Genomic DNA, 27,132 nt, shown 5'->3' with positions numbered 1-27,132 from the left:
GCCAGAATTTTGCTTCATCGAACTTGACATCTTGACTAATAATACCTTTCTTACTTACAGAGTTGTATAATCTGTAAGCCTCGAAGTTCTCACTGTACCCAACAAAAATGCATTTTTCTGATTTATCATCTAGTTTACCTCTTTTCTCATATGAAACATGAGAGTAAGAAATATACCCAAACACTCTTAGGTGACTAATAGTTGGTTTCAATCCGTTCCATGCTTCTTGAGGAGTAATACCTTGCACACTTTTAGTTGAAGCTCGATTTAGGAGATAGACAGCACAAGTTACTATATCTTCCCAAAATTGATCTAGAAGCTTCTTGGCCTTTAACATGCTTCTTGCAAGTTCCATCATTATTCTGTTTTTCCTCTCTGCAACTCCATTTTGTTAAAGAGTTCTTCGAACAATCTTTTGATGCTTGATTCCATTTTCTTTCAAGAATTCTGCAAAGATTATATATTCTCCTCCACGATCCAAATTCAATGCTTTCAATTTCAAGTTACTTTCATTTTCCACCATTGCTTTGAATGTACATTCGAAAGTAGAGCTCTTTTCTTTTAGCAGATAAATCCAAGTTTTTCGACTGTAATCATCAATAAATGTGAGAAAATAACGGTTACCTCTATGTGTAGTAGTTCTCATGGGTCCACATAAGTCTGTATGGACAAGCTCGAGAGGTTTTGATGCTCTCCAAGAACCTTCAATCAGAAATGAATTTCAATGATGCTTTCCGAAAACACATGCTTCACAAAATTAATCTTCCTTTTTAATATTTGGCATTCCTCTCACCATATGTTGTTGACACATGTGAGACAAAGTGTCAAAACTCAGGTGCTCGAATTGACAATGCCACAACCATGAAGAGTCATTTACTAAAGTCTCAAAACAAACAAGCTTCTCATAGCATATTTTAATTGGAAACATTTCGTTGTGAGTTATGCGTACCTTCGTTATGAGATCTCCATTATTGGTTCTAATCTCACATATGCTATCTTTAAAGATAACATCATGTCCTCTTAGGAGAAGTTTCCCAACACTTAAAAGATTGTGTTTGAGACTCGAAACATAATACACATCAGTAATTCTTTTTGCTCCCTTTTTTGTCTTGACAAGAATATCTTCTTTTCCTTTGACCTCAAGCTTCTTGTTGTCACCAGTCTTCACTACATTTTGATGAGATTCATCTAAAGATATAAAAATATCCTTTCTTCCTGTCATGTGGTTACTGCAACCACTATCAAGATACCATATTTCCTCATTGCTTGTTTCTTGGACGTTGAATGTGAGGAAGAGAAGACCTTAATCATTATCCTGTTGCTCATGCATTGGAGTGGTTTCTGCTTCATTAGAATTATCCTTCTTAGACCATCAATCTGCTTGAAAATATCCATAACGTCTACAATTGAAACATTGTACGTGAGAAAAATCTCCATGGCCACCACTTCTGCCTCTTCCTCTATTTGAATTTCTTCCCCTTCCTTTATTAGAAAAAGATTGATTATCTCTGCTCTCTGACTCAGAATTTGTTACAACATTGGATCGTCTATTGCCTCTACCGCCACGTCCACCTCTTCTTCCACAGATTGCCCTTTATAGAAAGATTGCATGTGAAAAGATTCTTTTGAAGGAGTATAATCAAAATTTCAAATGAGTTCATGAGAGTGAAGAGATCCCATTAAGCTATTGATGGAGAGAGTTGACAAATCTTTGGATTCTTCAATTGCTACAACAATATGCTCATATCTTCTAGTCATGCTTCTAAGGATCTTTTCAACCACCCTTTTATCTTTGATTGCTTCTCCATTTGATCTCAATTGATTAACAATTAAGAGAACATGGTTGAAAAAATCTTCAATAGTTTCAACATCTTTCATTCGAATGGTATCAAATTCAGCTCGAAGTGTTTGCAATCGGACCAATTTTACCTTTTCTTCTCTTTCGTACAAATTCTGCAATGCATCCCATGCTGCTTTAGCAGTAGAGACTTCTGATATTCTTTCAAAAATATTTTCATCCACAACTTGGTAGATGAAAAATAATGCATTCTCATCTTTTTTTCTCTCTGATGGAACACGAGACATACGCATCGGAATAATGATCTAATTACACTATAATTGCTTTCAATTAAAATGAAAATAGCATGCAACCCTACTTAATTAATTAGGTTTTTTTTTGAAGAAATTACCTTTGAAGCTTCCGAAACGTTTTCATCTCCACCCGAACACGAACGGACCACCACTAGAGCTAAACTACTATCCTCTGGACTCAGAACCGGGTTGTGGGACCCGATGGATGAAGAATCTGAGAGAGAGAAAGAGATAGAATTAGAAGATAGATTTTGGGTTGGGTTTGGGTTTTTATTTTTCAGCTCAATTTTGAAAACTATTTTGGCGAAAGTGGCAAAAGTTTTTAATCCAAATTGAAAAGCCCATATTTATAGAAAATGGCTATGCAAAATTGCATGTAACAAATTCATAAAAACCCAACACCTAGAATCCACTATCGAAGTGGGCTTAATGTCTCCACTATAAGCCAACACCTAGCCCACTATTTTGTTAATGAAATTATCCAACAAAAGTTTGGATTTTCCCACTAACTTTAGTCAAAGGGCAAAATAGTCATTTTGTCAAAGTCAAACTTTGACCTAAAAGTCAACATTTTGACTTTTTATGATTTTTTCCATGTTGATTAATTTTGACCTCCTGAGCATGAATTCACATTCATTTTCTCGAAATTCAAATCACATTTGAATATAAGGTCGGACAAAGTTTGACTTTTCAAAGTCAAAACTCAACTCTTTGACTTTTTACATCTTTGACCATTTCTATTATTTTCGAGCTTCCGAATATGAACGTATTCATATTCTTGATATTTAAATCACATTTAAATATTAAAGCTGTATTTCTAAACTGAAAAATCGACCACTATATTGCATATATTTGTCAGTTTCTCTCTCTTCACCTAATTCGGACAATTCGAATTATTCTATCATACTGTTTTAAGTTTATTCCATATGAGCTAGTAGGGGAACCTAATGAACCTATAGATCATGGGCTCCAATGATCTGAGATTAGCTGACTAAAACTCTTTTAGACGGAGCTAATCAACATTTGTTAACTAACGGGTCATTCCACTATAGTCCCGTAGTTGCACTCCCCTCACTATAGATATATTTGTGTCCATTTGATATAACAATGATTAGTAAACTAATCCTTCACAGGTTGTTCGTAATCTCGGTTGGGTCATAAAAATTGTTTTACCCCCAAGACTACATCTTGTTTCTTAAGTGCCACTGATCCTCTAATGAACAATTGGTTTAAGGTCCAACCTATAAACCGAACCCCTCTCGGGCCAAGGAGAGGATGGAGTCCCTTGTTCAAGACCTGGATTCAGTATTAAAAGGAACAACCTATCTACTATCTCTATAACGGGTAGGAGTGAATTCCGTCTTGCACCCCATGTTCCCAGCTATCCACTTGATCTTACCCCTGAAATGAGAGGCTTATTGGGCCAGCGATAATGAGCTGCCCTCACCTATGCAGATCTAAGGATAATTTTGAGTGAACAGAAGCTCATAGTTAACTCAGGATTAAGATTAAGTTACCCAAGTCATCAATTAACGAAATAGTCAGTTTTATACATAAAACGACATTTATAACGTAAAAAGTGACTATTTCATGTTCCGTCTTATGCAAACTCATTGCATAGGATGTCCCCACTCACACATATCTATATGAACAATTTAGGATCACATCGTTTGTACTAACTACAAAGTGAGCCGCATCCATAGTGTCCCCAGAACAAGGCGTCCAACCTTATGCATATACTATAGACCATTTTGGCTATATATTTGAACTTGATCCACATTTATGTCACTTCATAAAGTTCAAACTACATTAAATAGCATCAAAACCTTAGTTTATTGGATTCAAGATTACAATTTCAATAACAATTTTATCGAAAAACAAAATAGAATAAGTTTATTAATTTACAAACTATGAGTTTTAGGACATAAAATCCAACACTCTCAACTCATTGAGTAGTTGTGGTGAAAGACCATCCTCAATTTCTGGCTCCAAATATCCTCTGTCAATAATATCCCAAAGATCTTGAGATCCATAAAGAACCTTCATTCGTTGGCTCCACCGTCTATAATTTTTCCCTCAAAGCGAGGAAGTTGATGTTGCAACATGTTAGATGACATCTTTCAATCCTTTGGCTCTAATACCACTTTATTGGAATTGTTGACGAGCCCACTCTAAATTCACTCTAAATTTCACAAACTTTTAAGAGAAGAAACTTGTTATCTTACAAAACTCAAGAACACACAAGAGAAGAATATTGCTCTCTTGAAACTCAATTTCTTTTCAAACTTCAATTTGCTTCTATTGATTTTTTATTCTTTTCTCTTGCATACAAATGAGGAAAATGAACTCTTTATATAGTACTCAAGAGATACTTCCTAAAGGACACAAAATAAGTGAAGTACATGTATACATACCATTTATGTACTTGAACAATTACATGTATCTAGAAATGCATGTATCTTGAAATTAGAAATGTATCTAGGAATGTGTTATCCATAATGTATCTAGCTTATTAATTTCTAACAAACGCGACACAGACGATGGTGGAGATGTGGTGGACAGTCGAACAACGACGAATGGGCACAACGGACGATTGAACGACAACAAAGATGGATTTGGAAAGATCCTTGGGCAAGCAAACCAAGGTACCTCTTTTATTTTGTTTAATCTATATAAATCCCCAAGTAGGATATATATTATGAATACGATATATTGTGATTTATGTTGAAAATTTCATTTTATATACTATGATTTATTCTAAAAATCGAGTCAAACTGTTATTTATATAGCATGGTAGATATTTCTGTTTGTATCTGACTATTTTGAATTTATGTATGATATATACTTATATCGAACATTAAATATCATAAAATAGTTGTATTTGAGTATATATCAAATATGTTTACCAATATATATCATATATTGATTAGAACATTTGCAAAAATTAATACAATATTAAAAGACATATCTAAAAACGACATGAATCCGCAAATATTGTACTGTCGTACCTATATAAGAACTTTTGAATAGTACATTTCAAACATACTAAAAAATCTTAATATACTTCATATATTGTTAGAATATATTCAAACACCTAACTCAATGTTTAAAAATAACCACGAATCAATGGAAAGAATAGAAAAATGCTTCATACGTGAAATTGGAAAAATAAAATATGAAATGTATGGTATATACTAATATATCAATGAAGTTTATGATATATATATTAAGATTTATGTTGAATATTATTAATTTTTTATTTCTATACTATGGTATATTTTAAATACTTTACACAATATTTTCAAACAATTTAATAGAAAAAAATAAAATGTGGAACAAAAAAATGTGGAACCAACGTATAAAAATAAAATTTCATTAAATACATTTTCTATTTCCAGTTGCAAATTGCTCTAGAATCTTAACAAATTCATACGTGAAAATGGAAAAATAAATTATGAAATGTATGATATAAACAATGATATAAATGAAGCTTATAATATATACTACTATGTTGAATATTGAGTCAATTTTTTATTTTTATACCGTGGTATATTTCAAACACTTTGAACAAAATTTTCAAACACTTTAATGAAAAAAAAAGAATAAAATGCGAAACCAAAAAACGTGTAACCAACGTATATAAAATTTCATTAATAACATTTTCTCTCTCCAATTGCAAATGGGTTATCTTAACAAATTAATGCTATGAAAATTCTCTCCAATATCAAGGAAAATGGATAATTTTCATTAAGTAGACTTTCTCTCTCCAATAGCAAATGGTTTTAAAATCTCAACTAATTACTTATCTCTCATAAATATGTACTCTCTCTCGCATTAAGAATACCTCGTAAATATGAAAATATCAATCATCACACCATCGAAAAGGGTATTTTTGACCGAAAATCCCATAAAATCTTATATTTGAAAATAACAACAAATTTAGACATTTATGAAAATAAATTTTGAAAAGATTTAGTATGTAATTATCCATTTATATAATGTTATAATTTTAGCCTATTAACTTCTAGATTTGTATCTATTATAAATAATTCATAGACTTAAAAAATTGTCCAATAGACCCTAAATTCTCAATTTTGTTTATTAAATAAATTCTTAAAATATTATTTTTATTTCTAATAGATCTCGTGTATTGGAAAAGGTTGAAAATCAAATGTCTTATAAGGTGTAATATATCACAAAATAAATTCAATTTAAAGAAAAGAATCGTAATTTTGAGCAAAACTTTTCATTTTCCTTCTAACCTTTCCAGGGATTTTTCGGAGGTAAAAAAAAAGGTTTATAGTTAAAATATAATTATGGTCTCTCTACATCAAATTTGCTAAATTTTAGTTCACATACTTTTTAAGGACATTTTTCAATATAAAACAATATTTAAAAATATTTACATTTTAGCAAAAAATTTTAAAAATAAACATTTTTTAACCTTTTACTATAAAGTCTACATTTCTTTTAGAATTTTTCTATTTATAAGAATTTTCTTTTTATTATCTAATTTTCTTTTCATTCTTTTAATAAAATCTTAAATTTATTTGTTTAAAGTTAATTTTTATCAAAATTGATTAAACAACAACAACAACAACAACAACAACAACAACAACAACAATAATAATAATAATAATAATAATAATATGGAAAGAAGATATATACATTTTCTAAACACATAGCAAAATTTTTAATAGATAACAACAAAAATTATAAAAGATTAATAATAAACTAGGAGAGAGATCTTTTTTTTTGGAATAACCAGATTAAATTTAAGATTTATTGAAATTAGAAGAACTAAAATTAGATAATTAAAATTATAAATATTAAAGTCATAATGGTTGATCTAATGGTAGTGGGAACATAAAAAGAAAAAAAAGACAAAAAATTAAGAGATCATGAGTTCGATCAAGAGTGGCCTAACTAAGTGGTCATGGATTCAATCCATAGGTCAAGCAGATTATTTAGGGATTGTTTGGGTGCTGAAATGATATAGGATGTGGGGAGTTCTGATAAAGTACGAACAATCGAGTATATTCAAACACTGAGACGACATACGATACATGGAAGGAAAATGATGGTGAGATATGAGACACGTTCCGAAAATGGACCTATAAACAATTAAAATCGGTAAGATAGGATGATAGACCTCCAAACAATGAAATGATAAAGATGTGAGGATATAGATCTCAAGTTGGGTCCCCAAACAATCCCTTAGTGATATTAGATGTATGTAAGCTAGTCATTTGAAACAACTATGAAGTATAAAGATAAAATTGGTATTATCTTCTTTAAAAAAAATGATAAAATTGGTATTATTTTCTTTAAAAGAATGATAAAATTGGTATTTTACCATATAAATACATATATGTCTAATGTACGATATTCACGCGCGTGAAGTAACAGCCTCGTCCTTCCTGTTCAAATCCGTTCGCCTCTTATGATTATTATCTGTGGTGGTCGGCGAGCTGCTGAATCTCTGTATTTTGTAGAACCAAGTCGCCGAAACCCTAATTTTCTTGTGATTCTCAGACATTTTTCTGTTGATTGTTTGTTTGTTTGTACATTCATACACACAGTACCGAGAGATATATATAGAGACAGCGCTGAATCCGCTGATTCATGAACGGCAGCCATGGAAGCTGAGAGAATGGGGAAAGAACAGCAGCGGACTACCAGGAAAAGGCCTCGTTCAGCATGGGACGTGGTGCCATCCGAACAAGAGGTTGGTTGGTTGGCTTTTGGTCTTTATGTTTTCGGATTGGATTTTCAGAGATGAGGACGTTGAATTCTGGAACTCGTGGCAATTAGGGCTTTTATTTCGAATCATGAAGGTTGTTGGGTGCAATCTTTTTTTCCTGTGTAGGCTAATAAGGCTTTGGTGGTGGTTAAAAATGATGTCAAAAGGCATGCATCGCCCCCGAGAAGAGATGATGATCGTGAAGGACACTATGTCTTCAACCTCGGCGAGAATCTCACTCCGAGATGTGAGTGTTTTTTTTTTTTTTTTTTTTAAAAAAAAAAAATTGGATTCTGTTTATACTATGATTCTTCGGTATGGAGTGTGTAAAATGGCGTCTGCATTGGTGGGTTTTCCCTTCTTATCAGACAAGGGATTTACAGTGAAGTCTTAGTAAAATTAAGCCAGTATTTTGTTGCACATTCCACGATAATCTTCCTTTGATCTTGTTTGCTTGAAATAAAGAAAACAATATGAAAAGGAAGAATTCTTAGAACTTTCTGTTATATATATGTCCATTGGTTGTTACCTTACCACCTGGTGTAAGCTGCAATGCCATCTTTGGCTAGATCATCAGTTCTTTTGCAGCATAGATCTTTTTGCAATTTCCAGCACAGGTCGAGCCTGACTCTACCTGTGAATTTTATATTATCAATGAAAATACCTTTTATAAGGGAATAAATCGCATGTAAATTTTGGAATATCCCTTATTTGTTTTAAAGACCCAGAACCATATATATATCCTCATTCGTTTTTGTCATTTACTCAAGTTATCCATTCCTTTAGCGTATTGTTTCAGTCTTTTGATTTGTTATACTTGGATCTTACTGGGGTAATCGATAACATGAACGTCGTGCAGATAAAATCCTCAGCAAGATGGGTGAAGGTTAGCTGTCAAGTTCCCTGCTGTCTGCAAGATTTTATGTTTTTGTGATTCTGCTCGAGTCCACTTAGCAAATTGCTAGTGCTGTAGGCACATTTGGTCGAGTTTTGGAATGCTGGGACCGTCAAACTCGAGAATATGTAGCCATTAAGGTAGTTCGGAGCATACGTAAATACCGTGATGCAGCCATGGTCGAAGTGGATATACTTAAACATCTTGCTCAGAATGACACAGGCAGCCTACGGTATATTTTTATTTCCTTGTTTGATAGTATTCAATTCATAATATTACACAATCTAACTCTGCTTTGCAAAATGTTCCTCTGCAGATGTGTACAGATTAGAACTTGGTTTGACTACCGCAATCACATATGCATAGTAAGTTATTTCAGTTTTTGTCCATGGATTTATCTCCTCTCTCTTCCTCTCTGGATATTTAATATGCTGCTATTGTGATCTTTTGATGTCATATTTTCTGGTAACTGAAGTTATTCTCTTCCAGTGGTCTCTGGTCAAAATAGTGGCGGTCTTTCTTTTGACATCGAATGCATATACATTAGCGAGTTCTTACGTATGTGGACTTATTCATAGAATTGGTAAATTAACAGAAGCCTTCCTTTGAATGCATTTGAATGGTTTGATCAGGTATTTGAGAAGCTTGGACCAAGCTTATTTGATTTTCTAAAGAGAAATAGATACTGCCCATTCCCTGTGGACCTTGTTCGGGAGTTTGGACGACAGCTTTTGGAATCTGTAGCATGTGTGTGGACTTATTTTCAACCTCTGCATCATTTCTCTGATTTTCATTTATCTCTTTTCCCCTAAAGGACTCCAAAGCCATTTTCATTGCTCTTTCCTCTGTTGAGGGTTGGAAAATGTCTTATCATTCCATTCTTCTTTGTTTAACTTGTTTACTTTGCTTCATCATATCTGGCAGATATGCATGATTTACACTTAATCCACACAGACCTGAAGCCAGAAAATATTCTTCTTGTGTCTTCTGAATATATAAAGCTTCCTGGTTGTAAGGTACTTAAATACTTCAAATCTGAAAATTTGGGTGAAAACTCAAATATATCTTAAAAACGATGCTTGAAATGATACAGAGGGTTTCGTCAGATGAAACGCAATTCAGATGCTTGCCCAAGTCTAGTGCAATTAAGCTGATTGATTTTGGTAGTACTGCATTTGATAATGAGAATCATAGCTCCATTGTTTCTACAAGGCATTACAGAGCCCCTGAGGTTATTCTAGGTAACTAGTTATGTGGTTGGCTAGTGAAAATTGTGTTTGTGTATAGTTTCTCCCCTCTTCCCTCTCTGATTCCTTATTGAGAAACCTTCTCTGTTGAAGGAAGCAAAAAACTTACATTTTATTTATCTTGTTGCTAAGAATTAAATAGTATCTGGAGGAAGGGGAATGATGAACCCCAATTGTAGAAATAGGGCAGAAGACGGAATCTTTATAACATTATTTTTAAGAAATACCTTGTGATACTTCGTGATGTATGGAGTATCCTTCTAATATGCAAGCTTATATGTTTCAATAAATTTAAGTTGTTTTGCTTCGTTCTTGCTATTGTATGTTATATCTGTCCGGTCATTTACCCATAAGGCAATAACTCTTGTACTTGAAGGTAGTTTATGGCTCTCGTCGTCCAACTGTTCATACCTATGCATACAGCAGTGCAATTTTTTAAAGCTTTTCATTCTTTTGTGAATCTCTTTTGGAGCGTGAGTGAAAATTGTTTATCCTATGTTGAACCTCCAATCTTTTAACATTTGGGTATTCAAAATTCTTTTGAGATTAGAGTGACATTTATGTTGATCTCTTCAGCATCTTTTCCTGCTGCTTGACCCCGAGTTAAACATTTCCAACCCATCGCCCCTGCCTGCAAATTTATCATCAGGGACACAACAGCACTAAAATTTTATTGCATATCCCACTTTATTACTGTATGATCTCTGATTATTTCACCTAGAATCTCTGCAAGGAAATGTCTACAACATTAGATATCGCTTCACAAATGCCTCCCTATATTATTATGCTTGCTGTAGTCTCACCTGCATTGATGGATGTTTTGCAGGTCTCGGGTGGAGTTATCCATGCGATTTGTGGAGTATCGGTTGCATTCTTGTTGAACTCTGTTCGGTTAGTATTTATTGAACCTAACTTGGGTTTGATTAGGTGGAAGTCAATACCAGAAACTTGATAATTTCTGGAAACCTGTAGGGCAAAGCATTGTTCCAAACTCATGAGAACTTGGAGCATTTGGCAATGATGGAGAGGGTGTTGGGACCTCTGCCAGGGCACATGATTCAGAGTGCCGAGTACTGAACCATCCAGATTTCTCTTCATTTATTTCCTTTGTAGAGTATACAAATAGACTAATTTTCTATCTGCTTCCTATAGCCAAAATGCAGAAAAATATTTCAAACGAGGGTTGCGTCTAAACTGGCCTGAAGGAGCAGTTTCAAGAGAAAGCATTAGAGCTGTGAAGAAACTTGATCGGTTGAAGGTCTGTTTATTAGTATGCTTATTTTATATGCATGCTTATATAGTTTTATTGAGAAGATGATTGTAAACTTATGCAAAATTGCCATCTGTTTGTTTCCAGGATATGGTTTCACAATATGTGGGCTTCTCCAGGTCTCTATTGACTGATCTATTGTATGATTTATTGAAATATGACCCTTCAGAACGTCCCACAGCGCGACAAGCCCTTAACCATCCCTTCTTTAAGAGTATAGCTTGAGAAGGTACAAATCCTTTCTAAGTTACAGTTGCAATACAAGTTTGTCTGCAGAATGCTGACCATTTTATTTTAGGGAAAGAGAGATAGATTGAGATTAAGATTGCTAGTGCAGACAATGAGTTTTACTTGTATTTGTAGAAGTATAATTATTAATGAAAAGCATGTCAATATTGTCTCCAAATTTATTGTGAAAACTCTTTTACGCTAGAGTAGGCTAGTAGGGAATTCATTTTAATTTTTCTTCCCTCTTCAGACACGAATATTGCGAAGAATACAACATGTGAGGATTAGAATTTGAACCTGTCCTTTTGGTCATGGTATAGGTTCTAATCAGTTGGGTCTTTTCTTTCTGTTGAGAACAGTTCATTCTCAATCTCAGTACCTTTTTGAAACAAAAAATGAAGGGTTTTCCCCCTCCCCCCCCCTTCTCTCCAGTTACTAGAATAGACATGGATACAATTCGCACTTTGGTTTATGAGGGATATTGTCAAATTGGTATAGTGATCATTTGATAAGTGTGAAGATGAAATATGTTCCTTTTGTATATAGATTTCTTAGTAACAAAATGGTGGTGGAGGTGTAGCAATTCTACACATCAAATATGCCAGAGATTATAGCTTACATCATACTTTAAATTCTTATTCAAACTCTTGAAATGAATAAGTAAAACTAATCTAGTAGTTGCACAAAGATAAATAAGGTCATAAATGAGTTCCTTGCTTGGAAAAGCTTGAACATGCAAACTATGACAAGATTACAAAATTATAGATTTTTTGACCTCTCAGCAAACTAAGTCAAGATTACCAAAACGCTAGAATCTTTGACCCCCTTGAATCAATAATTTCTCAAAACTCAAATGTACCATACAACACTTGAAATGTGGCTAAAGAGCCATTCCTAAGATCTTGCAAAAATAGATGATTGTTATACATATTCACCCATGATTCTCAAAACAGATGCTTTCAAATTAAAGGATAATCAAGGGCAAAGCTTAAAAATCCAAGCTACATTAAATAGAAGCGAATAATAATTAATCCACGTTAAATGAAATGGAGTTCCATAAATGAAACTTGGGAAGTCCTCAGTGAATGCTAACTTAGACTGATCTCATTGAATGCATCCCATTTCATTTACTCAAACTCAAGTTAGGTCGGTGGATAGACGTTCCAAAGTTGGGAGAAAGAATGAAATTCGACCTACTTTTTTTGAAATTGAAGTTTTTTGTTCATTTATTGACGCCATATTCAAGTAAAATTACCAAAATAAAAACTTGTATATACGGTTTGACCTTTATCTCTCGCTCTTTACTATCTCGTTCTCCTTACTCTCTCCCTCATCTTTTTCTCAATTTCCTCACCCCCTCTCTTGTTGTCTCGCTCTCATTCTCTCTTCTTGGTCTCTTCTCACTCATTTTGAATGATGATACATCTGCAACGTTTCGATGGTCGACGAAAAATAGGGAGGAAAATGAAGAAGACCGATGCAAATGGAGGAAAAAAAATTAAGATGAGGAAGAGAGAGAAAATTAAAGATAGTTTTATAACTTTGATCGATGATAATGTAAACAAGATGGCGAAATTCTTAAATTTGAAAAAGTAGGACAAAAATAATTTTAGGTTTGAGCTTGAGTCTTGTAATCAACTCTCACTCGAAGGATATAATTTATTTAATACAAGTTTTTTCAATGACTTAAAAAGTTTTTAGAAAAACTTGAAGTAACGACATGCGTTAAATGATACTCAAAAGAAGATTTTTCTTAACCTGTTAAAATTAGAGTGAAAAAAAGAAAAAAAAGTAAGAACTTTATAATACTGTTGTAGTATGTAATATATATCATACTATGTATTTAATCCACTTATATTTTGACATATCACTAAATGATATAGCAATTTATTTTATGGATTACACCATTTTAAATATTACTATTATGACAAGTAATGAATGGAGGTAAACCCTTGTCTTCTAACCAAGCATCATTTCGTGATAGTAGTACAAAGCTATATACGAAAGATCAAAGATGTAAGTTTACTTGGACTCCTTACACTGCATCAAAATCAAGTCGAAAGACAATGTGTTATATCAAAACACTAACAACACATTATAGGAGGTTTGAAAGTTGAATTTAATATTATATCAATTCTATTGATCTAATTAGATAAAATGTTTATGGAATGTTTCAAAAGGGGAAAAGAAAATACTACTATAATCCTCATCATTGCATTCAACAGTAGACACAAGTAGGGCCCTTATAGGTTAATCAGAACCATTGGATTCTAAAATTGCCTTTTTGGTTTAATGCAAAACTTTTATCAAACTAACCTTGAATAAGTATCATTGACACAAGACAAATTTACAGTACAAAATTTTTAGACTAGGTGCGAGACAGAGAAAAAAAGAACAAAACTAAACGAAGCAGTAAGACATCAACACAGCCTGAATCTAAAGCCGCTGCATAAACGGAAGTCCCAATACGATGATAACTGCAAACACACTGCAGTCCATGAAAATTGCACCCATTGCCTTCTGAGCCACTATACCTGCCTCTAAAACCTTACCAATTTGTTCAACTGAGCTTTGTCCCTCAGGTGGATTTACTTGACCCTGTCCTCTATCAGATACTCTAAAACCCTTTTGTTTGGTGAAAAGAAGCCTTCCAAGTACAACTGTTGCATTTGTGAACAAGACTAGATAGAGTGGTTTAGATCCAAAAACAGTTCTCATAACACTCTGGCCTAAGAAAGGAAATCCTACATATGAAGCAACTACTAGAAAGGCTATAATAGCTGAAAAACAAAGACGGGTCTTTTCAGATTCAGAAATCGCCGAACTTAGTTCATTTAGAGAGAAAGAACTGACTAGTGGCAATTTTGGTTTGGACTGTTGATCTCTGGAAAATGTAGAAAGAGATGCATCTCGACCATCAGATGGGGTGAAATGGGATGGTGCACTTCCACCGTCTTCAGGAGTAGAAGCTACTGCAGTTTCGATTTCATTAGATTTTCTCGGGAGAGGCACTGTACTGGTTCCATTATATGCAGAAGACCTAGCACTTATCTGAGGATCATTATGTTGCAATGTAGAACCAATCAGCTTGTCCTTATCATGAGAAACTGCACGAGAAGCACAAAATATGAGCAAAACAACAATTCTAATATGCAGTTCAATAACATAAAACAAAAGCAACTGCCAAAAAATGTTGTTAAGTGTAGGTGAACTGTGTTCAAAGCTGCAAATCCTCATGCTTAGCAGGTAATACTGCAAGAAAACATTGTGAGAAGGTAAACAAGGGCAGGGTAAAACTATATAATGATTGTGAAGATTAGTCTGGTACTGAACATTGCCCTATGGGAAAGAATCAAAGAACTTATTACGATAAGTGATGAGGTAGTCAACCAGTGACTCAGCTCAGTTGACTTGATGTGTACAGTGATGTGGAAGAAGCCCTTCGTAAATTATCCTCTTGCAATTCTGTTATTGATGTACAAATAGCATAGCTACACGCGTATAATTTGTTTCATAGAATATTCCTTCTGTAAGTGTATATAATACACCATCGTGCTCTAATTTGTATTCATTGAAAAATATCAATATTGAAATACTCTGAGAGATTATCTAATTTCCCTTCTAGGGTTTTTCTCATTACTCTAAATTGCCATCTAGTATCAGAGCTGTTCATGGCGAATCAGTCATCAATCTTCTCAAACTCATGCAATGGAAATCCTTCGGGTCAATCAGGTAACATCCATAAAAACGGATCAAAACAACTTCCTTCTCTGGCAAAATTTGGCGTGGCCCATGCTTAGAGGCTATCGCTTAGAAGGATACCTCACCAGCGAGAAATCCTGTCCCAGCAAATTTATCAAGAAAGCCTCTGAAGCTGGTGACAGAACTGAGGCTGTTGAAGAAGGCACCGGTACTGCCGTCACTGAGAAATTGGTACCAAACCCAAAATATGATGCATGGGTAGCTGTGGATCAACTCCTACTTGGATGGCTTTACAATTCAACAAGCCTTGAAATCGCAACCCAAGTAATGGGATATCAAGTCTCCAAAGACCTCTGGGAAGCTGAGCAACCACTGTTTGGTGTTCAATCCAAAGTTGAAATGGATTATCTGAAACATATGTTTCAATAGACAAATGGAAGATTATCTGGCAACAATGAAACAATATTCAGATGGGCTTGCTCTTGCCAGTAGTCCAATCTAAAATGATGATCTAATATCAAAGGGCCTCTTGGGGCTTGACGAAGAATACAACCCTGTGGTGGTTGTCATTCAAGGGAAATATGGAGTAAGTTGGACAGAGTTGCAATTTAACCTCCTCTCTTATGAAAAACGACTTGAATATCAGACAACTCTCAAGTCAGGAGTAAGCAACCTATCTATTTCGTCTAATAACACTAATCCACCTCCATATGTGAATATGGGGCAAGGAAAAGACAAGAGTAGCCAGACTTACCCTTCAAACACAAATCGAAATCAAGGACGACCCTCATTCTCAAATCAACGAGGTCGTGGAAGAGGGCGTGGATGCTCTTCAAATAGGCCAATGTGCCAAGTCTGTGGAAAATTGGGCCATATTGTGAATGTTTGCTACATGTGATACATCAGAGATTTCAACAATCCAAGTCTGACTAATTCTCGTGAAGCATCTGGATCACAATTTAGTTTCAACAATAACAACCAAGGAATTCGTCCGACTCCAAATCAGGACGTTTGTTGCCAACTTTGTTATAGTCTCCCCTGAGACACTAATTGATCCAAATTGGTACGCTGATAGTGGAGCATCGAACCACATTGCTGCAAATCCAAGTTTCTTGAACCCAAAAACTGATTATTCAGGTAACGATTGATTTTTTTTTTGCTAATGGAATGCCGTTATCTATTTCTCACATTGGAGATTCTGCCATAAATTCACCATCAGGTTCCTTAAAACTCAAAAATGTTGTGTGTGCCATCAATTGCAAAGAATTTGGTTAGCATATCTAAATTAACCAAAAATAACAACGTTGTCATTGAGTTTCACTCTGATTTTTGTGTGATCAAGGACAAGGTTACAAGGGTGGAGTTAGCGAAGGGCAGTCTTAAAGATGAGCTTTATCAATTAGCCGCTCCGGAACAATGCAAAAACAATTTCCAGAGCACAGTAGATGGTGTCTCTGATGGTTCTCGAGCTGCTGACACTGGATTTTCCTCATGTTTTTCTGTCGATAGATCAAGTACTTTTAATTGTCAAGTGAATATAGTATTGACCAAAGCTATTTTACATAAACGGCTTGGTCACCTTTCACCACAGACTTTAGCCAAAGTAATTAAGAGATGTAACCTGCATACTTCCTCTAATGATAATTTTTCCTTTTGCGAAGCTTGCCAATTCGGGAAAACTCATGCTCTTCCCTTTCCCCGCTCTCCATCTCATGCCTCTAGTCTTTTTGAACTTGTTCACACGGATGTTTGGGGACTGACCCCGGTTTTGTCAGTAGATGGCTATCAGTATTGTGTTTTGTTTATTGATGACCACAGTCGTTTCACATGGCTATATCCATCACGACAAAAGAGTGACACCATTTTTGCTTTCAAGGAATTTAAATCAATGGTCCAAAATCAATTTAATACAACAATCAAAATGATACAATTGGATGGAGGAGGTGAATTCAAACCAATAACTAATGTCTGTACTGCACTTAGCATTCAAGTTCGAATCTCTTGCCCATATACCTCAGCTAAGAACAGTCGGACTCAATGAAAGCATTGGCTGTTGTAGAAACTAGCTTAATGTTGCTTCCCAGGCTTCAATGCCTCTCCGATTCTGGTGGTTTGCTTTCCAAACTGTGGTCTTACTAATCAATGGTTTTCCTTTTCCTTTGTTGCAGGATCAATCACCCATTGAGTTACTCACCAAGCGACCTTAGATATTTCATCACTCCAGGTGCAGGTGTTTGGGTGTGCTTGCTACCCAAGCCTACGGCCATATCAATGGCATAAATTTGAATTTCACACGGAGAAGTGCATTTGTCTTGGTCCCTCGGTTCGGTATAAAGGGCACAAATGCTTAAACACTGAGGGTCGTATCTTCATTACCAGACACGTTACGTTCAACGAGGATGATTTCCCGTTTAAGAACGGATTTGGAAGCCCAAGCCCACAAATTCACCGACCACCAACCCAAAATTCCATTCTGACATAGTTTGGGTTCTCCCCTCCTATAATCCAGTCAGATCCGAACTACCCTGCAACGCAATCTCATTGATAACTTGTAGAAATACAAGTTATTTTGGCTCTTAAGTTGGAACAACTAAGGTTTTTAATGATAAATTCTCCTCATTTTCAGAAGAAACGCATGGAATTACTCAAACATTAGCAAACTCATGCAAAAGAATGTTTATTACTAAATACTGCGGCACTAACGCATTATATTGCAGGATTTCAACAAGAGGCTAATGCTAACGCATGATTAAGAAGTGTCGCAAGCAAAGTTCTAACGCATGGGCCATGCGTCGGGGGGATTCAACACAAAGAAGATTCATTGATTCAGGCTGATTGTGTCAAATCACCACTTGCAAGCATGGGCACCTGTAGCAGGCGGCGTCTGAAAAGCTTCTGAGTGTCAGGCGGCTGACCAGGGCATGGACTTTAATGCTGCCCATCACCAAGTTGGAGTGATCAATGCCTATAAATAGATGAAATCCCTCCAGAGTTCGAAGTTCAGAAATTTCAAGTTCTTACTTTCATAATTAGCGTAGTCGTAGTGTTAGATCTTTAGAAGCTGTGCTGTAATGCCAAGAAGAGCAGAAAGGTAGAGAACCACCATCACCGCCGATCAAGGAGCGGAGGAAGCCGAGCTTGAAAAAGACACTTCGTCCAATTCTTATACAAGTGATTGTACATAACTAGAATTGAGCCAAAGAGATACAAGAGATTGTACTCTGCGGCTTGACTCAGTTCCTTTCATCTCATTTATCGCTTCCATTTCATCTTATTAAATATTGCTTTTGTAAAGACAAACTGCTTCTTTATAAATTCATATATTTGATCCATCACACTTTGCCATAGTTTATTTCTTGTTTATGTTGAATGCATCTATACTTTATGCAAAACTTCATTTCAAACGCCTAAGCCAACTTGATCAATTGGTAAAAGCATCCTTAGCTTAGACTATTCAAAAGAGTAAATAAGCCAGCATCAAGTAGAATGCCTAGTACATCTAGAGATAGACTTACTGGTGTTTATTGCATTATGTGTTTGACGCATGCATCCTAGAGATAGGTTTTGTATGTTATTCACATTGAGAAGTGTTGAATAAAGTCTAACGCATAAACAAAGATAAACAAATCATCCACATCACATTCTGGCTCGTGTACATTCATCTTAGATCGATGCATACCACGTACATTAAAATCCATTTTCACATGATCCATCACTCACTACTTAACTCTTTTGTATCTTCTTGCACAAGCACAACACCTAGTGTAAATAACACATTTTTTCATACATTTAGGAAATCCCTACAACAGCTACAACGCAAGGTCTGCGTTAGCTTAACCTGAATCCCTGAGTTCGACCTTGGACTTACCAGGAACCTAAATTGGATTTATACTTGGATCTGATTTAGGAAATCTTGAACTTCAATAGGAGGAGTGTCGTGCGTTCTGTTGCACATTTCTAACGCACCAACGCGTTACAAATACATAAACGCATCAAAGCATCATTCATACTTAAAACTTATTCTTCCAATTTATTTTATACAATACACTCCTAGCTCGAATCACGATAGCAACGAACACTCATTCACCACCACCAAGCCCAAGTCTCACCGACCCAAGCCCAAACTTTGCCATTTCAAACTCCAGTCCTATTAGCCTAAGCCCAAATCTCGCTAACCCATCCAGCTTAGACATTTGGGCTCATCCCTTGGCCTGGTCAACCTCCACTATTGAACCCTCCCACAGCGCACTGGCCCACCTAACCATTGAGAATTTACCGAGCCCTTCCTCCTTTCCAGTCCATGTCTCATCCCCTTTTCAAACCGGTCCAGCCTCCTTATCCTCTACCTCTCGATCTCCAAGCCCTAATGTTCATGCTCTTCCTTACCATCTACCTCGGCTCCACTTCCAATCACAAATACATGATAACCAGAGGCAAAGTTGGGATCTTACGACCCAAGGTTTGGATGCCTTCCATGTCTCCTGATCAACTACCTTTTGATCTCTCTCTCGTTGAACCCACAAACACGAATGATGCTCTCTCATCCCCTGCTTAGAAAGCTGCCATGGAGTTTGAATACTTTGCTCTCTGTCGCTTAAGTACTTGGATGCTTGTTCCGCCTTCCTCGGATTACAACATTGTGGGATGCAAGTGGGTTTTTCGATTGAAGAAGAATGCAGATGGATCTATCCAAAGGCACAAAGCCTGCCTTGTTGCGGAAGGCTTCCAACAAACTCCAGGGGTTGATTTCTTTGACACTTTTAGTCCGATAGTAAAATTCTCCACCATTCGTATTGTGTTGTCTCTAGCCGTGTCTTGTGGCTAGGCTCTATGTCAACTCGATTTCAACAATGCCTTCCTTAATGGCACACTAAAGAAAGCTGTATACATGACTCAACCACCGAGGTTTGAAGATCCTATTCATCCATCCTATGTCTATAAGCTGCATAAAGCTATCTATGACCTCAAACAAGCACCTCGAGCATGGAATGATGAATTGAAGGTTTTTCTCACCAAAATTGGCTTCTCGGTAAGCAAATCTGATGCTTCTCTGTATTATTTTCGAAGATCATCCTCAATCGTCTTACTTCTAATCCACGTGAGTTGTGGATGATGTAATTATCACTGGCAGTGATCAAGGTTTCATCTCTAAACTTATTCTCACACTCGACTCAAGATTTGCTTTGGAAGATCTTGGTCGTTTGAGCTATTTTCTTGGAATTTAGATTTCATACCTACCTAGTGGCATCCATATGAACCAAGCAAAATATATCTTCGATTTGTTGGATCGACTCAATCTGCCTACTGTTAAACCATGTCTAACAACTGTCTCTGGCCAAGCTTTATCCCTTCATGATGGAAGTCCTCTTGCTGACCCCCTTCCCTGTCGTAGTGTCATCGGAGCTTTGCAGTACCTTGTCAATACCATGTCGGACATTACATTCATCATCAAAAAACTTAGCCAATTCTCGAAGGTTCCCACTGATGTACATTGGAAGGCTTCAAGAGGATCCTTCGTTATTTAAAAGGTACGTCTTCTCTTGGAATTCTCATTCAACCAAGTGATACCTTAACCACCACTGCTTTCTCTGATGCCGATTGGGCCTCTAGTCTAGCATTGATGACAGAAAATCAGTTGCTGCTTACTATGTTTTCCATGGTACCTCATTGATATCTTGGTCTTCCAAGAAACAAGTTGCCATTGCCCATTAAGCATTGAGTCAAAATGCCGTGCACTTGCTCACACATCCGCTAAGATCACATGGATACGACAATTTCTTGAGGAAATTGAATTGGGTCTCTCAGGCACACCCGTTTGTGGTGTGACAACATCGGAGCTGGAGCTCTTGCATTGAATCCAGTCTTTCATGCCCAAACTAAACACATAGAGATTGATGTGCATTATGTCTGTGATCAGGTCCTAAAGAAACAACTTGATGTTTGGTATGTTCCTTCTAACAAACAAGTTGCTGATTGCTTCACCAAAGCTCTGTCTCGTTCTCAATTCTTCTATCTAAGATCCAAACTCGAGTTAACAAATATAACACCTAGTTTGAGGGGGGATATTACGATAAGTGATGAGGTAGTCAACCAAGTGACTCAACTTAGTTGACTTAACGTGTACAGTGATGTAGAAGAAGCCCTTGGCAAATTATCCTCTTACAATTCTATTATTGATGTACAAATAGTATAGCTACATGTGTATAATTTGTTTCATAGAATATTCCTTCTGTAAGTGTATATAATACACCATTGTGCTCTCATTTGTATTCATGGAAAAATATCAATACTGAAATACTCTGAAAGATTACCTAATTTCCCTTCTTCTAGGGTTTTTCTCATTACTCTAAATTGTCAGCAACTTGAATGCAACTTTCTAAAACTACCTGATGCCAAATAGCAATCTATGCTTACTTCAATTCTAAGGCTACATTGTTCAAATATAATTTATGCCATTACAACCTTTTGTTAATGTCACAATATAACTGCACAAGTTCAATTGACATTCGAATTCAATAAACATGCTTAATTACAATTATACTCCATTAAGCAGCAATTCCTCAACAAATATTAGCTCAAAATTTGTCTTCCTACGTTTAGCTGGAATCGTGGCAATAGAAAAAACGACACTTAAGAACCTAGAACTTCGAAGATCCAAGTAGACTCTCTGCAATTCACTGTTATTATTAGTTTTCTTTTTTAAAAAAGAATTAAACGATGTACCTTTTCATGGATGATAAGAAACAGAGCATAGTTATCAAGTAAATGTAAATCATTATCTACGCTAATGAAGCAATTATCTGTTCTTCTCATTAGCCTCGCAAAGAAAAAGAAAAAAAGAAAAAGAAAAGGAAAAGGAAAAGGAAAACGATGAGAAGGAACGAATTGTTTGAATGAAATTCCTAATAACCAAGCTCTTAATTAGCTTCTCATCACATCAACTCCACTCGAATAAACGCAGAAAAAAAGGCAACACAACAGCATTTTCACAGAAGCCCAGAAAGCAAGAAGGAAATTCGAGAAACTACCAGTTGGTTGAGCGGAAATACGAGACGGCCGGAGATCCTGAAGATTCGAGATCAACGGCTGGGATGATGAATCCATATGTTCATCGTATGATGGCGGAGATGCGGAGGAAGAAGGGAGGGACTGGATCTGACCGGTGATTAGGGCTAAGCGGTCGGAACCTCGCTCCAGGATCCGCCGCCGTCGAGCTTCTCTCGGATTCGCCGCCATGATTAGTCACCTTCAAAACACCGTTAGAATTGGGTCGGTTTTTGTTCAGTTCTGCTGCTCTGCTTCACAGATCTACCCCATTTCATTTCCACAAGTACGTTTTTTTATTCCATTTGAAGGTGTTAAATTGAAGGAGAATCATGAGAAATGGCCAAAAATGACCTCCTCCCACTTTATTTATCTTTCTAAATGACTTTGTATGGTTAATTACTTTTCTATCATTCACAACTTATGTATGCAGCCAACCATAGTTAGTAGTAACACCTTAACCAAATTTTATCCCAATCCAAAGTTTATCTTAAAAAAACTTATACTCTATAAAATTGTGATTCGTCTATTCATTATGTAAAAAAAGTATTGAATATCTCGATCATTTCTTTTTATCTTTTTGCATTAGCTACAGTGGCTTGTTTTTTATTCCTTTTTATACGGAGCACATTTCAAATGTGTTGCTACTTCCTCACTAATAAAAATCTTTTGATTTTGATGTTTCTGGTGGATATTTTTTTGTGAGACATTTCAGAGTTTTTCAATGATATAAGGCCAAATACGTAGTTGAATAATCATTAATGTTGGTTTCTTCTTAATTCAGTAACCTAATATTCGAATTCTGACTTAATTATACGTCTTATTGTTACTATTCTATCCTTCTCAACTTATTACATGCAATTACCCACAACAAAGAATTGAACTAAACAAAGTTTTCAATTACTTTTACCTACCTCAACCACCAAATTTTACCTACCTCAAATACCAATTAGTTTTAACTAACCTAACATCAATAAGACGACAAACAAAGAAAAAAAAAGAAATTTAAATTTTTAGTGAAATAAAGAAATTAGTTTAATAAGATCCTAATTGTTAAAAAATAGTTTAAAAAGATATGAAAAAATAAAAATAAAAAAAGAAAGAAATTCATACGGTAGTGAAGAGACCCGGTCAGGCTTCATACAGTGGTTACCAGGGCCTAATCGAGTCATTTTAATCTGTGGCTAGGATTGGACACGTATGTTGGGATTGATACCCTAAATCTCGTAGGATCCTATAGTTTGTAAACATTGTTGAACAAACTTATTATGTATTTAATAAAATATTTGATATTTTATTCATTTTTTTATAAAATATATGATATTTTAATTGAATTAACCACAAACCAATAAACTAACATCCAATGTTATCTTTGTAACTTAAACATGTATGTGGAGACATACGGGTGTTTCATGTTTAAGTGATTACCTAAAAAGTCTGTAGTAGATGGATAAGGCTGGGTACCTTTCCTTGTGACACTATGAGTATGACCCACTTTATAGGTGTTATAATTGTTGTAAAGTACTACAAATGATCTATCCTGATCATCCATGTATAGATATGCGAGCGGAGATGTTCTATACAAAAGAGTTTGTATAAGACCGGACCGCGAAATGTTTAGTCTCATTATGTAACGCCGTTCGTAATAGAGATTTACATTTCACCAGGATGACCATAGGTAACATGACCTGAATCCTGAGTAAGTTGTGAACTCTTGCTCATGAAGGCGGTCTTTTGATTTGGATGGGTGAGAGTGGTCAGATTGTCGACTCAATAATTCCTACACACTTTGGGATTCGTCTGATAGGGAGCTGGAACACAGCTACACAGATGGAAAATCACTCCTTTCCCGAGGCATGGGTAAAGTAGATAAATTGCTCCCTTAAAAGTTATTCCGGTCTTGAACAATGTGGCGCCACAACCTCTCTGGTCCGAGAGGGGTTTAGTCATAGTTGGACTATGATCTATTGTTCATTAGAGGGATCAGTGATACTTAAGAAGTTAGTGTAACTACAGGAGAAAAACAAGTAAATTTGGCCTAGTTGTACTTACAAGCAATTTGTGAAGGGTTGTCATACTATTGATTGGTTATATCCAGTGGACATAGAAATATATCTGTAGTGCAAAGAGTGCAACTGTCGGTCTTAGTGGAGTGCTCGATATTAACAGAGATGGTGAATAATATAATATTAAAGAGTTAATCAATCATTTATGTACTGTTGGAACTTCAATCTACAGGTCCATGAGGGTCCCCTTGATAGCTCAATAGGATTTAGTTGAGAATCTATTTTTTGGATTAATTTGAAATTGGTTCAGTTAATAGAAGGATTTAATTATATATGATATAATTAAGTTGTTTCAATTATATGTGAATAAATTGTCATAATGTATTTGATACATTATAGCTTAATGGTAGGAAATAAATATTTGAAGGAGAATTCAAAATAGTTTTCTATGAATTGGATTCATAGTTGTTACATTTAATATAAATAAGATTTATATTAAATGCCATATAAAAGAGAAAAAGAAACTATAGTTTTATATTGTATGTGATACAATATCAAAACATAGGTTATATGTTATATTGTATTAGCATATATTTAATATATATATATTATATTATTATATTATTATAATATGATAAGTTAGTTATCATATTTTATTTATATTATTATTATTATTAATAATAAGGAATGGGAGTTACAATTTCTTCCCTATCTTTTCTCTCCACCCACATTAGTGAGTGGTAGTTATTTTTTGGTAAGTAAGATTAAAAAGAAAAAATATTTCTCTCTTCTTGTGTGTTGTTGTGTTAACGATTAAGAAAGACAGAAGTGTTCTGTTGTCTTTGAGTTTTGTGTGAAAATTCTCAATCTTCTTCCTCTACACATTAAGCTTTCCCCTCTTAACCAAAGAATAGTCAGTAGTCCACAACTTCTGGGTTCTCACCCGAAATTACCAGGTATCCATGTGGTAGTGTCCGATTTTGGTTTCGAGGTTTTATTTGAAGAAGGTCTTTAGGTTGTTCGAGTGATTCGTTCGAGGAAAATCGTGAAGAAAAGGTCTTCAAATGTGAGGTTTTTTTAACCCTTTTCTTTTAAAGCATGTTGTATATTTGATTAAATGCATATCTTATTGTTGTTTACTATAAAACTTTGTATTCATAGATTATGGAATGTCGATCCGTTTCTACCTTAGGGTGTTCAAAAATTCGCGTAACATCGCGACCAACCCTGGAATCCCACCCAAACTGCAAGGGTTTGGGTGGGTTGGGTTAAAATGTTAGTAGAAAAGAGTAAATTGGGGTTGGATCTCGGATTACCCCATTTCAGGGTCGGTGTCAACCAGACCCGACCTGATAATATAGTAAATGAAATTAGAAGATAAAAAAAACATTCAATTAAAATAGAATAAGAACCGGTGACCCAACTCGGCCCAACCCGAAAATTTTGGGTTGGGTTGACCCTCCAAAAAAGAACTAATAGGGTTCATTATTAGCCAAACCGAATTTTTGGGTTGGTCCACAAAAATCTTCCAACCCGGACTATGTACACCCCTATTTCCGCTCAAGGTTCTCCTCATTAGAGTTCCTTCAATTGGTATCAGAGCCAGGTTGTAGGTTTCTAATTCCAAATTTTATTCTTGTATGAATTGTTTTATGGTAATGGTGGGTTTTATTATTTGCATTCTATTTATGTGATGAATAGTTGTGGATGAATTTGTTGATGGATGTTTTGGGATAGAACTCTCTGTTTAAGGCTTTCTTTAATTTTACAAATTTGGTTTGTAAAGGCCCCTGCGTTTTTGGGCATTAATTGTTGCAAGCGAGCCTGTAATTTGTAAGTTTTGAGTCGCTCGTGAAGTTCTAAGGTTGCTTCAAAGAAGGGTTGCAAAGCGTTGTTTCGATGGAGAAGACAACACAGAGGTTCCATATCGTGTAGCTATAGCTAAATGATCAGGTAGCTTTGTTATGCGATCAGGTAGCTTTTGCTACACGATCGTGTAACATTTGCTAAACGATTGCATAGCTAATGCTACTTGATCGTGTAGAGTTTGCTACACGATCGTGTTGCATTTGCTATAAGATCGCCTAGTTGCTTGCTAAACGATCATGAAGTCTTTAGATGCTCAACGCATGGTTATTTGCTACACGATCGCATAGTCTTTCATGCTCATCGCATAGTTTCTAACTGCGCGATCATGTAGTTTTTCATGCTTATCGCATAGACCATTTGCTACACGATCAGTAGCAAGGTGGTTCTTTGAAGGGCAATTCAATTCGAACGGTTCAAAACCTGGTTCATCTGTTCCGAACTAGTTGACTAAAATCTTGTAATAGTTAGCTTTTTGTTTTTTTAAGAGGTCCTATCCCGATCCATCAACTTTTAGAATAAATATACATGCAATGTATGTTTTATATTATATGTCATAATGTATGTCATATAGTTTTAAAACCTACCATAGGTTATGAATTTATGTTCATGCATCATTTTATATTATAAATGTTATAATATATGAATATGCATGATTTAAATTACACAAAGCATGCTCATGCATCATATAGTATAAGTACTATAGTATATGTATGCATGTATTATAGCATATCTATGCATCATTTATATTATAAGTATTATAATATATAGTTTAATGGATGTATGGAATGTATGTTATAGCATGATTCATTACTTAGTTATATAAATGTTATATATTAGTAATGAATGAATATTGCATGAAACATGACATTACCTTAGGTTAATTTATAAATGTTATATTAACTAAAGTATGTCTAGCATGCAATTGTTGGTTTTCAATAGTATCATTTATTTATAATTGTTATAATTAAATGAATTTAGAATTAAAATCACTAATAAAGAGTTGCATGAAAACCTTAGGCTATAATCATTTTTTAAAA

General features: G+C 35.2%; 2 protein-coding genes across 2 annotated transcripts; one reads left to right on the top strand and one right to left on the bottom strand.

The window, feature by feature from the left end:
- Positions 1-7,477: 7,477 nt before the first annotated feature.
- On the top strand, positions 7,478-11,652 carry LOC120076373 (serine/threonine-protein kinase AFC3). The gene is made up of 12 exons (XM_039030186.1): positions 7,478-7,819; positions 7,961-8,081; positions 8,694-8,720; positions 8,808-8,961; positions 9,046-9,094; positions 9,362-9,476; positions 9,654-9,745; positions 9,823-9,970; positions 10,803-10,867; positions 10,949-11,046; positions 11,129-11,234; positions 11,334-11,652. Exons 1-12 carry the CDS (start codon positions 7,730-7,732, stop codon positions 11,469-11,471), a joined length of 1,203 nt encoding a protein of 400 aa, XP_038886114.1. The 5' UTR covers positions 7,478-7,729; the 3' UTR covers positions 11,472-11,652.
- A 2,007-nt stretch (positions 11,653-13,659) lies between these two features.
- LOC120075907 lies at positions 13,660-22,582 on the bottom strand. Its single transcript, XM_039029650.1, has 2 exons — positions 22,205-22,582; positions 13,660-14,581 (listed from the first exon to the last, which is right to left on the bottom strand). Exons 1-2 carry the CDS (start codon positions 22,410-22,412, stop codon positions 13,911-13,913), a joined length of 879 nt encoding a protein of 292 aa, XP_038885578.1. The 5' UTR covers positions 22,413-22,582; the 3' UTR covers positions 13,660-13,910.
- Between the last annotated feature and the right edge of the window lie 4,550 nt (positions 22,583-27,132).

Source organism: Benincasa hispida, chromosome 4, assembly GCF_009727055.1.
Source record: "Benincasa hispida cultivar B227 chromosome 4, ASM972705v1, whole genome shotgun sequence".
Lineage (NCBI taxonomy): Eukaryota > Viridiplantae > Streptophyta > Magnoliopsida > Cucurbitales > Cucurbitaceae > Benincasa > Benincasa hispida.
The sequence above is the reverse complement of the archived record's forward strand: the minus strand, read 5'-3'. Positions and strand labels throughout refer to the sequence as shown.

Bases quoted from the DNA above. Each gene is read 5' to 3' on its own strand.
- LOC120076373 (XM_039030186.1), top strand. From the start codon at position 7,730: ATGGAAGCTGAGAGAATGGGGAAAGAACAGCAGCGGACTACCAGGAAA. The intron at 9,095-9,361 runs GTAAGTTATTTC...TGGTTTGATCAG, and splicing joins ACCGCAATCACATATGCATA to GTATTTGAGAAGCTTGGACC. The intron at 9,971-10,802 runs GTAACTAGTTAT...GATGTTTTGCAG, and splicing joins AGCCCCTGAGGTTATTCTAG to GTCTCGGGTGGAGTTATCCA.
- LOC120075907 (XM_039029650.1), bottom strand. From the start codon at position 22,412: ATGGCGGCGAATCCGAGAGAAGCTCGACGGCGGCGGATCCTGGAGCGA. The intron at 14,582-22,204 runs GTAGTTTCTCGA...CTTCTCGTGCAG, and splicing joins TATTTCCGCTCAACCAACTG to TTTCTCATGATAAGGACAAG.